General features: G+C 41.0%; 1 protein-coding gene across 1 annotated transcript; it reads left to right on the top strand.

Moving 5' to 3' along the window:
- Positions 1-548: 548 nt before the first annotated feature.
- Positions 549-12580, top strand: LOC110157480 (tenascin-like). Its single transcript, XM_020921826.2, has 27 exons — positions 549-1020; positions 1219-2532; positions 2605-2862; positions 2946-3061; positions 3169-3322; positions 3748-4017; positions 4109-4294; positions 4360-4449; positions 4553-4816; positions 5198-5542; positions 5655-5930; positions 6676-6948; positions 7582-7854; positions 7942-8214; positions 8435-8743; positions 9356-9628; positions 9796-9918; positions 10047-10190; positions 10267-10386; positions 10471-10614; positions 10694-10824; positions 10895-11027; positions 11214-11365; positions 11455-11551; positions 11629-11790; positions 11880-12043; positions 12123-12580. Exons 1-27 carry the CDS (start codon positions 549-551, stop codon positions 12231-12233), a joined length of 6627 nt encoding a protein of 2208 aa, XP_020777485.2. The 3' UTR covers positions 12234-12580.

Here is a 12580-nt window from a genome sequence, read left to right on the forward strand (position 1 = left end):
CACAAACTGTTCCTGGCTTTTACAAAATCTTTTTAACAATGGCACATATTGGAGGGAGTTGGTGATCATAATGACACTGTACCAGCGCAAACCTAACTTAAGTGCATGACAACAATAATGTCCATAAGCAGAATGGTTCCTTAGCGACACTATGTTATGGTTTTCATTTCTTCATGCTTACTCAGAATCTTTGGAAACTCTGCAAAGAAGACTTATTCTTCCAGACATTCCCACACTAAGGAGGAACCTTTCATTAGTTCCACTTCTCTCCATAATTTATAGCCTGCCATCTGATCTGTGGACATTTAAAACCTGTTCATGTGGTATAGTCATGATGATAATATATTTGTAATGCTCTCTTTTGGTAGTTATGTCAAATAATAATATAATATCAATTGCTTGTGAATAGAAAAATACCTGACGTACCAGAAGAAACATAGATTACTTTGATTTTTACATTAAAGCTCATTCAGTGTGATATTTAAGATGTCCAAAATGTTTTCTTTTCACAGATTGTTAATCATCAGAAGATTAATTCCTCAACTAGCATGGATATGAGAAGACTTCCGGGTTGCATATTTTTGACTTTTTTTCTTGCTTTAGCTGAAGCTGAGCTACTAAAGAAAATCTTGAGGTATCGAAGGCAGACTGTGCTGTCCTCAAAGGAACATAACATCAGCCTCCCCAATACAAACAAGTCTGTGTTATTCAACCATGTTTACAACATCCATGTTCCTGCCAATGCCCCCTGTACTATGGACCTTGATGCCTCAAAACACATACATCCTATGGATGCAGCAGCCTCAGCAGGCCATTCCATCACCGAGCACACTGTCAGTGGAGAGAACCAAATTGTCTTTACTCACCGCATTCAGATTCCTCATCAGGCCTGTGGATGTGCTGAAGACCTGCCTGTATTGAAAGACCTTCTGAACCGTTTGGAGATGCTCGAGGGTCAAGTTTCAGCTCTAAAACAGCAGTGCAGCACTGGTTCTCTATGCTGCAATACACAGGCAACAGGTAAGTCACCAATTATTTATTTGATTTATTTATTTGATTGGGACAGTGCATGTTAATGGACAGACATGAAATAACATGAATGTAAACACGCAGCATTATAGCTAAAAGCCAATTTCCATCCATTTCCCAAAAGACCGCAGTCACAAAATATTGTGTATTGGTGATGTGTGTGTAAAAAAATAAATACATTTCTTTTAGGCGATGTGGAAACCAAGCCATACTGTAATGGCCATGGACACTTCAGTGCTGAGATGTGTCGCTGTATGTGTGAGCCTGGCTGGAAAGGACCCAACTGCACCCAATCAGAATGTCCCCAAAACTGTGGAGACAAGGGCCGCTGTGTACAGGGGATCTGTGAGTGCTTCAAAGGCTTTTCTGGAGAGGACTGTTCTGTGGAGACATGTCCTGTGCCCTGTGGACCTCATGGACAGTGTGTGGGAGGCCTATGCGTCTGCTCTGATGGTTTCTTTGGAGAAGACTGCGCTCACACAAAATGTTTGAATAACTGTTTTGGTCATGGTCGCTGTGTAGATGGAAATTGTATTTGTAGTCATCCCTGGAGTGGAGTGGATTGTGCTGAGGTCACATGCCCCAAAAACTGCTCCGACAATGGGCACTGTGTCAACGGTACCTGCTTTTGTGACGAGGGCTACACAGGGCTTGACTGTGGGGCACGCACTTGTTTTAATAACTGCCATGGGAATGGTTTCTGTGTGAAGGGCAGGTGTGTTTGTACAGCCGGATACAGCGGAGAGGACTGCTCCCAGCTCACTTGCCTCAATGACTGCAGTGGCAGAGGCTCTTGCTTCAATGGTGTCTGTATCTGCAATGTGGGCTACCAAGGAGAGGACTGCAGCCAGCTAGCATGTCTGAATAACTGCAATATGCGTGGACAATGCATAAATGGACAATGTGCATGTGATGTAGGTTTTCAGGGTGAGGACTGTTCTGAGCTGTCCTGTCCCAGCAGCTGTCACCACAGGGGGCGCTGTATGAATGGGCAATGCGTCTGTCATGAGGGCTTCACAGGAGAGGACTGTAGTATTAGAACCTGCCCTTCAAACTGCTTCAGCAGAGGCACATGCATCAATGGACTCTGTAGCTGCTATACTGGTTTCAGTGGACAGGATTGCAGCCAGCTGAGCTGTCCCAACAGCTGTAAACACAGAGGCAGCTGCATTGATGGACAGTGTATCTGTAAGGAGGGCTTCACTGGAGAAGACTGCAGTCAGAGAGCTTGTCCCAATGACTGCATGAAAAGAGGCTACTGCCTTGATGGCACTTGCATTTGTCAAGAAGGCTACTTTGGTGATGACTGTTCTGGTCTAGTCTGTCCTAATAACTGCAACAACAGGGGGCGCTGTGTCAAAGGGAAATGTTCTTGTGTGAGTGGATATGAAGGGGAGAGCTGTGCAACAATAAGTTGTGTCAACAACTGCAACAACAATGGCCAGTGTGAGAACGGTCAATGTCTCTGTGAGGAGGGATACACAGGACATGACTGCTTTGATGGTAGGAAACCAAAAATGTAATTTGTGACATTTTAACATCACATTTTAAGTATGTTTTGCCTTGATTTTTTAGTATCTCCACCAAAAGACCTCACAGTGGGCAAGGTCACTCAGGATACAGTGGAACTCTCTTGGGCCAATGACATGTTGGTCACAGAGTACCTTGTGACATCCACCAGTTCTGGAGACCTGTACCAGGAGTTCACTGTGCCTGGAGACCAAACTGCTGCCACTATCAAAGACTTGGAGCCAGGCATTGAGTATCTTATCAATGTCTATGCTGTTTTAAATAGCAAAAAGAGTGTGCCAGTCAGTGCCAGGGTGGCTACTCGTATGTCAAAATGATCTGATGATAATTGACTAATTATTCAAAATGTTAAGTGGTAACTACCTTCTTTTTCTGCTCTCCTTTAGTTTTGCCTCAACTCGAGGGTATAAGATTCACATCAGTAAGAGAGACTTCAGTTGAAGTGACATGGGACAAGTTAGAAAGTCCCTTTGATGGCTGGGAAATATTTTTCCGCAACATGGTTAGTGAATTGACATTATTTAAGGTTGTGAGAGAAATCAGTCACTTGTTTACATGCTTCAATGTTTCATTTAGATTGGAAGCTTTAATATCATTTTGCTTTTACAGAAAGAAGAAAATGGAAAAATTGTAAATACTGTCCCTCCCTCACAAAACCAGTTTGTTCAGTCAGGGCTTGGCCCAGGCCAGGAGTATGAAGTTTCAATTAACATAATTAAGAACAATACAAGAGGACCCCAGACATCCAGAAGAGTGACAACAAGTGAGTTACATCATGCACAAAATATATCTAGATGCATAAAGACCCTGTTTACCTTGACATGTCATATCTCATATTGTGCTTATTTATGCATATTTGATGTATAATTATGAATCAGCTTTGACCATGAACCCAAACATGGATTCCACCTTCAACTGACATAGTGCTATTCCATCATTGAGCAAGACACTTAAATGAACTTTTCTGTGAATTGATTTACTTATGTGTATTGTGTTGTTGATAGTAGGTATACAGATTGGCAGCCACAATTTTGTCCCAAAGCAACTATGGCTTTAGAAAGCTTACCATGGGGAAAACAGATATTTTTTATATTCTTAGTAGTTAAAGACTGTCACTGCTGATGAGTCTTTTTTTGCCAGTTTAAGATTTACCTGTAACTTACTATAATTTACCTGTGTTTTTGTGAGGGATCGAAGGGCCTCAGCAGGTGCAGGTGAAGGACGTGACGGCGTCCTCTGCTCTTATCAGCTGGTCTAAGCCAGTGCCTCCAACAGATAGGGTCATTATGTCCTATGCACCAAGCTCTGTTCCCTCCGACCAAACCAGTGTAGAGATCTTCTCTCCAGATCACCAGAGCAGCATTGATGCACTTAGGCCAGACACCGAGTACACAGTTTCACTTGTGTGCAGGACCAGTGACAGCAGCAGTGACCCTGTTAATGCAACATTTACAACAGGTACATTAGGACAACACTGTTGTCTAGTTGGATCTGTTGTAACCATTCAACAAGTGGAAATGTCAGTTACCTTTGAACAAATGTGTTTTAGCTTTGGATGCTCCTAGAGACCTACATGCTGTCTCACAGTCTGACAGTACTATCACAGTGCAGTGGATCAACAGTCAGGCTGATGTAGAAAGCTACCGTGTGAAGTACAGCCCTATCTCTGGAGCCACACATGGAGAAGAGCTGTTTCCACAAGAGCCCGGTGACATTACAACTGCTACAATTATAGGTAAAAATCTTTAATAAAAACAAAGATTTATTCTTGAAAACTCACAAAATGTTTGGTTTGTTTAGGATTGTTACCAGGAACAGAGTATGGCATTGGAGTAACAGCTGTGAAGCATGAGAGGGAAAGCATCCCTGCTACCACAAATGCAGACACAGGTAAAACACAGCTGCATCTTCCCTTTATCCAGAATCTATTTAATTTTAAAACAAATATAGCACATGTCATGCTATCCCTTTCACCTGTTTAACTATCTTCTAGACCTGGATCCTCCCAAAAGTTTTGAGAAAATGGAGTCTACAGAGACATCGCTTACTTTGACATGGCAAAAACCTAAGGCAAAGGTGACTGGATACAAACTGGTGTATCTGTCTGAAGATGGCCAGTTTGAGGAATTTGTCCTGCCTGCCACAGCTAATACTTTTGTGGTACCTAATCTCATTGCTGGGACCAACTACACGTTCACACTAGCTGCAGAGAGAGGCCAAAAGAAGAGTGCTCCTGCTACTGTGTTGGCGTCCACACGTGAGTAATATCTAACTTAAAAGACTATGAGAAGTAATCTTAAAAAGGCATATAGAGATTTAATGAACCTGTGAATGAATGGCAGTTTCTGTGAGAGAGAAATTATAATTATTAACAGTCACGATTAATGAACATATTTATGATGATGATGCAAATGATGCAAATGTAGCTTGTCATTTTGTAAAAATACAGAAGCAAAATATGTATAAATGTTTTTTTTCACTCTTTCTCTAACCCACATATCTTACACACTATTGTGACAAAGACAAACTAACACTTTACAGGATGAATACAGCTTATTAACTGTTTGATGGTTTAACTAATTATATATTCTTTTACAGTTTTTCCCAGGTGTAAATAACATGCACTTTAACATTTTAGCACGCAGATCCACCTCTCCTGATGTACTTTCACTGACAATTAAAGATGCCCCCTCAACCCCACAGTCTGAACTGGATTCTGGAACAATATATGCCCCAGACCCTAGACTCCTGGACTCTGATAAAACCTCCACCAATGACCTAAATGTAATGGGCTCCGGGGTGGAGCCTGACAACTCTATAATGGAGGAGCTTATCTTTCCAAATCTAACCAGTACACAGTTGCCTGACGACACACTCCCAGGAAGAGTGACCAAAGACAAAATTCATAAACACAAAGAGTATCCATTAAAAGGGGTGGTACAAGAGAACAGTTCTGTATTTCTGTACACACCCTCTCTTAAAGGTACACAGCACAGTCTTATTGCTATGGTAACCGTAGGATGCCTATATATTTACCAGTATTCAGCATAAACCATGTATTACTGCAAAGTTGACACATTTTGTCTACTCACCAGAGGAGCTGAATCCTTTGGCGCTTAACCTCACCCTCTCTGACATTACATGGGACAGCCTCGCTGCATCCTGGGGTCCCATGAGTGAGGATTTTGACAGCTTTGTCATTGAGGTAACCAACATGGACAACATAGCAGAGAGCCAGAACCTGACTTTGTCTGGAGGTGCTTTCAGTCTGGTCCTATCTGGACTGACTCCCAACACCACCTACATAGTTGGACTGTATGGGATGTATCAGGGTTCTTTCCTTGAACCAACTTACTCTGAAGCCACAACAGGTACACGCTGCAAGGAGTACACATATACATCATTACTTCCTCCCATTATTTCCACAGTTACCTTGAGCTTGTGTTTGCACTGAATTCATTATGTCATGGGTATATGTTGTATTAACCTTTCTGCATGAAACAAGAACATATTAATAACACACACAGAGTCAACTTAACCCTTAGGTTATTCATACCCTCCAGCCACTGTTTTTGTGTGAGAGAGGGCCTGCCAGCAGGAGCAAAGAACTGGCCAGTCTCTTTGCTCACCACTTACATTCAGCTGCATCCATCGTCCAAATGCATGGTGTCCCTTCCTCTATCATCCCATTAAACAAGGTTTAATACTGTCACGCTGCAATGATTGCAAAAGCAAACCAATAACTTAAACCATCATTCAGTGTAGTAATGTGACCATCATATCATTCTAGCAAGCTTCCTTCATGGGCCAATTGATTAACCTTGAGAGATCATTTTCACACTCTGTCAGTGCTCACAGTGTATGTGAAAACTAGTGACATTACAGTTGTAGAATTGGTAATGTTGTGAATATGATCATGCAGTTGTCATGTTTAACATTAAGTCTTTTCTTCTCTCATATTTCTACCTCTCTGCATGCACTTTTCACGATCCATTTTTCATTATTTACTTATCGGATATTAAAGGAAACAGTGCATATCTTATTAGCTTTAATAATTATAGTGACACATTTGTTGGATTGTACTCTAAAGATAAAATGTTATCTTTCCCTCTATAGTGAGTGAACCTGTGGTCGGCAAACTCTATGTGTCTGACATAACTTCAGAGAGCTTTACAATGCACTGGAATGGCACTGAAGGACAGGTGGATGGTTTCACACTGGAAATTATTGATTCTGATTGGTTAACAGAGCCTCAGGAATATAACATGTCCCGAAATGTACGATCCCATGACATCACAGGGCTCAGGCCCAGCACTGACTATATAGGCTACCTCTATGGGATGTACAAGGGATCTCGAAGCACTGCTGTCAGTATTGTTGCATCCACAGGTATTTTGACTTGTTTTATTCGGATATTAGTGCTAGGGCCCGACCAATACATTACAACATACAGCTATCTGATATTGTTTGCATATATTTAGAGAAATCTATGCCATCCTCCTATTTGTTTGCCTGTACTGTAAGGTCAGTATTATTTCTGGACATGTTATTCCTTGTTTGAAACATTGAATTGGGTCTACACAGGTCTACTTTTTACAGACAGAAATGAACCATTTTTTTCTGCTTTTTTTATGATTGCTCATGGCGATGTGGTGATATATTTAAACAACAATTCATAAGGAGTAGACAAGGATGCTGTCTTTTATATGGGATATATCTGATATCAATAGTTGAAAATTGAAAAAAAAATTAACCCCTAACCTTTAACAAGCTTGTAAATATTTATAATTGAAGAAATCAAATGCAGATATGGGCTTGAATTGAAACACTACATTCATATTTGCCAGTATTATTGGTAAAATAATTTACATCAATATTGGTATTATGCCCCAAAATACAATATTGGTTGGGCCCTGGCTAGTACAATGCCATATAAGGCTTCTTCTCTGGAGAAGTTTCTGTAAGTATTGGAAGCTATTTATTATTATTTATTTATGGACATTATTATCTTTTTCCTTGAAGCTGAAGAGCCTGAATTGTCCAGTCTCGTTGTCAGTAATATTACCTCAGACCGCTTCACTCTCTCATGGCAGACGCAGGACAGGTTCTTTGAAAACTTCATAGTTGAAGTGAGAGAGTCTGCAGTGCCCTCTCAGGCAATGGGGCGTGTCCTGCCTGGAGACATTCATACCACAGTCATGACTGGGCTGAAAGCAAGCACGAGCTACGATATTAAGCTTTATACAAGCAGTAATGACCTCTCTGTACAGCCCCTATATGCTGTGGCTATCACAGGTATAACACTTTCTGCTGCATGAGTTGCTAGTGTACAAGTAGTTTAGATGGGAACAATGTAACTGAATCACTGTCTTTTTTGTTCAGAGGGCATCCCACAGTTGGGGACCATAGCCGCTTCTTCAGTGAGCCCACACAACCTCAGCTTGTCCTGGAATACACTTTCAGGCCATTTTGATGGCTTTGTTGTCCGGGTCATTGACTCTGAGCGGCACTATGATGCACTGGAGTTTACTCTACCAGGAAATGCTCGTAATTTTACCGTGTCCAACCTGATGGATGCTACTGACTATGATATTGAATTGTACGGTATTTCACACGGGCGCCATACTAACTCTGTGTTAGCACAGGCCACAACAGGTACTATGTATATTATTCAACTTGAAACAAAAAGGTCTTTAATTATTATTTAGGGATGAAATTGTATATTATTTTACATATACGTTTAACATTAATATTTCCTTCCCACTGACATATAAATCGGATATGCTTTTGCAACCATTGCTCCCAGTCTGCTAATGCATATATTTTGCTCTCCCTCTTATTTCTATTCTATGTTCCTGGGGCTCAATCTCTTTAGCTTCTTTACCTAAAGTGGAAAACTTGACTATCTCCAACGTAACTCCTTATGGGTTCCGTGTATCATGGGAGGTCAAGTTGCAACAGCAGCAGAACAGTGCTGTGTCCTCTAGTGGTGGGTTCAGCCATTTTAACATAGTAGTGACAGACTCCGGCTGGCTGCTGGAGCCTCAGGAGTACAGAGTCCCGGGCGACCGCAGTCACCTGGACATCTCTGGCCTCATCACGGGCATAGGCTACGAGGTCAGGCTGACCGGAGTGTCAGAGTCCGGCCTCGTCTCTCGCCCTCTCACCACAGTGGCTGTGACAGGTATTTGCTATGGGCCCTTTTTGGGCCCAATAAAAAGGTCTAGTATAGCCTTTTGTACTTTAAGGACCTGTTCAAGCTCAAGTTTCATCATCACTATTATCATTAACAATTAACATTTAAAAATCTACATAATTCTAATTTTGAGGAAAGAGGTTTTCAGAAGTATATTTTCATATGATGATGGTGCAGCTTTGGCATAAAACTAATCTAACACTAATCTTAAATGTTCTTTTCAGACGCTTTATTCTTTGCTTTATCCTTTGCTTTATCCTTTGCTTTCTTTTGTCTCTGGAAGTCTTGTACCTCCTTTTTTAAACATTAGTTTCTACATCATTGATATCAAGCATGAAATATTTGACTTACAGGTATTTTCTTTCCTGTACCAGGATGCTCTGAATGCTTGGAAACAGTCTTTGACAATGATGGCTACCTTACTTAATCTTTCTCAAATTGACATGACTGATTTAATTTGTTTTTGTTTTCTTACTTTATCTTTTTACACTTGAGCATGGCTGCCTGAAGATAATCAAGTATCTGTCTAATCATCCTTTTTTTTTTTTACACATTAATGTAATTCCACATAAATGTATTCCACACTTTGTTTTTGAGCAGAGGCAGAGCCTGAGGTGGAGCATCTCTTTGTGTCTGATGTCACAGCAAATAGTTTCCGGTTGTCTTGGACATCTGATGAGGACATGTTTGACAGATTTCTGATCAAGCTAAGAGACAGTAAAAGAGTAGCATACCCACAGGAGTACAGTGTCCATGGTGATGAACGAACCCTGGTTTTAAAAGGACTGATGGGTGGCACTGAGTATGAAATTGAACTATATGGAATCAAGTTGGGCTGGCGGTCCCAGGGTATTACTGGCATTGCCCAAACAGGTATATTACTTAACAGTGCAATGGCAATAGCAATTATTTTCTGACTGACTTTTCTCTGCAAACAGCACTAATCATTTTGCTTCTCTGCTTAGGCTACTCTCCTGCACATCCAATATTAACTTTATCTTCAATTAGCAATGATTAGTAAAGTATTTTGTCATTGACAGGTCTGGGCACTCCACAGGGACTCCATTTTTCTGAAGTGACAGATTCTTCAGCCATTGTTCATTGGTCCAAGCCTCAGTCTCCTGTGGATAATTACCGCATCACCTATGTACCATTTGAAGGAGGTACACATAACTTTATCTCATTAGAGGTTTTTGGAGTCTTCTCCAAAGACACAGATACTCAATGTTTTAATGATAATGTTGCTTTGAACTCATCCTGTGCAGTACAAATGCCCAATGCTTCCCCACAGGAAGTCCGCTGCTGTTGACTGTCGATGGCAGTGTGTTTGAGGCTTTGCTGCCCAATCTGACTCCTGGTAAAATCTACCAAGTGACAGTGAATGCAGTGAAGGGCCTGGAGGAAAGTGACTCCAGCACTGATGTTCTGACCACTGGTTTGTGTCTTTCTTGCTGCTTGACTTGTGTCTGTGGTTAGTTCATTGTACTTTTATGGTTTGCATTTTTTCATAGCACTGGACAGACCTGGACATCTTAACGTAGTAAACATCACTGATGCTTCTGCTACACTGCTGTGGCAGCCTTCTGTTGCTAAAGTAGATGGTTATGTGATTACTTACCGGTCTGATACAGGTACTTCTTAAATAGGTCCTTGTGTGTAAAACATACTTTACTTTGCAAGCCTTTATTTGAGGTGATGTTGTTGTGATGTTACAGCTCCCCCGGTGGTAGAGCATGTCACTGGAAGCACAGTGGAGTTTGAGATGGCCTCTTTGGCTCCAGCCACACTCTACACTGTGGCTCTACAAGCAGTAAAAGAAGCTCAGAAAAGTGACTCTGCTGTTACAGAATTTACCACGGGTATGTCTGCAAAATAATTTACTACATCATTGGTTTTGTTTCAAGTAAGAATGTTTGAATAGATGTGGTGCGGTTTCAGATGTAGACCCTCCGCGGGACTTGACTGTTGCTAATATTCAGATGGACAGTGCCACTCTGACCTGGAGTCCCCCCCAAGCAGCAGTCACGGGATACACTCTAAGTTTCTCCTCTGCTGACGCGACCATCCGTGTATGTGCATTAGCTCTGTCAGTAGACTTGTTTTAGTCCAGTCTGATCTATTATATGTTTATGGCCACAGGAGGTTGTGCTAAGCCCCACTGCCACATCGTACAATATGGATGAGCTGACAGGCTCGACTGAGTACACTGTACAACTGATGGCCATAGCTGGAACCCAAAAGAGCCGTGCCATAAACGCTGTATTCAGCACCAGTAAGATGCAGTACCTACTCATAGTTGTTCTGCTTAGAAATGTCATGCATGTCCAGTAAAAATCCCAACAAATAGTTTTATCTTGACACAAACGTAGAACATAATCATACATTGTATCTATTGGGTCAAACTAAGCTAAAGTTATGTTTTCCATATGTCTTAGAATCTGTTGATTTTTGGTTTTAGCCGGACAGCTGTACAGATACCCAAAGGACTGTGCTCAAATATTCCTAAGTGGAGAGACCGACTCTGGTCTGTATACCATCTATGTAGCAGGAGAGGAAAGCCAACCTCTTCAGGTCTACTGTGACATGACCACTGATGGGGGTGGATGGATGGTAAGCATAGAAAGTCACATAGAGATTAGAAGACTTATTACCGACATTGGTATTATTGATTATTTGACTGCTTGTTATCACACTCAAAGGTTTTCCTGAGACGTCAAAATGGAAAGTTGGAGTTTTTTAGAAACTGGAAGAACTACACAGCAGGTTTTGGCAACATGAATAATGAGTTTTGGTTTGGTAAGACATTCAAATTGAATAGCTTCCTTTAGTCACTTCACATCTCTTCTGATGTAAGACTCAATCCGACTTTATAGGTCTTTCCAACCTGCATAAAATTACATCTGCTGGACATTACAAGCTACGTGTGGACCTGAGAGACAAAGGGGAGTCCGCATATGCACAGTATGACAAGTTCACTATTGCTGAGCCAAGAACAAGATACAAAATATATATAGGGGCTTATAGTGGAACAGCAGGTATGCCAATGGCCTTAATGTGACAAAACTACATTTTTGTGCAGCTTTTGTCTGTTTAATCAAATGAATGTAACTTTAATTTAACACAGGTGACTCAATGACATACCACCAAGGGCGACCATTTTCCACTTATGACAATGATAATGACATTGCTGTTACCAACTGTGCCTTGTCTTATAAGGGCGCTTTTTGGTATAAAAACTGTCATCGTGTCAACCTCATGGGAAAATATGGTGATAGCACTCATAGTAAGGCAAGTAGAATGTGCTTAAAGCATTTATTGTCTTTTGTCTAAATGGAATAGGGACTTATTTCTTGTATCTTTTTGACAGGGTATAAACTGGTTCCACTGGAAGGGCCATGAACATTCAATTGAATTTGCTGAGATGAAGATAAGACCAGCCGACTTCAGAAACGGTGAAAACAGAAAGAAACGGTCTTAACTGACTCATGAAGATCTATTAGTTTTGTCGCATTAAAGTTCCACTTCACTGCGCGAACACTTGCACTGGATTTAACTCAGAAGGGTGTAAAAAAAAAAAAAAGAAACCAAAGATTAGCTGAAACCCATCTAGTCTAGCCAGATTGGTTCTGTAATGTGATTGTATAGTAGTCTTGAGGTTGTATGCAATGTTATTTTTGTCTCTAAATTGAACCAAAAGACTGTACCATAGTAATACAAAGATTTAGTGAATAGGGGATCATAGGCAAATACTCATACTCTACTTCACCATCTCCATTGCATGTGCTGGATTTCTTCACCTTCCTTCTAAAAATAAAAACAAAAATG

This window comes from Boleophthalmus pectinirostris, unplaced genomic scaffold, assembly GCF_026225935.1.
Source record: "Boleophthalmus pectinirostris isolate CB_2022bp ecotype Guang Dong unplaced genomic scaffold, ASM2622593v1 HiC_scaffold_18, whole genome shotgun sequence".
Classification (NCBI taxonomy): domain Eukaryota; kingdom Metazoa; phylum Chordata; class Actinopteri; order Gobiiformes; family Gobiidae; genus Boleophthalmus; species Boleophthalmus pectinirostris.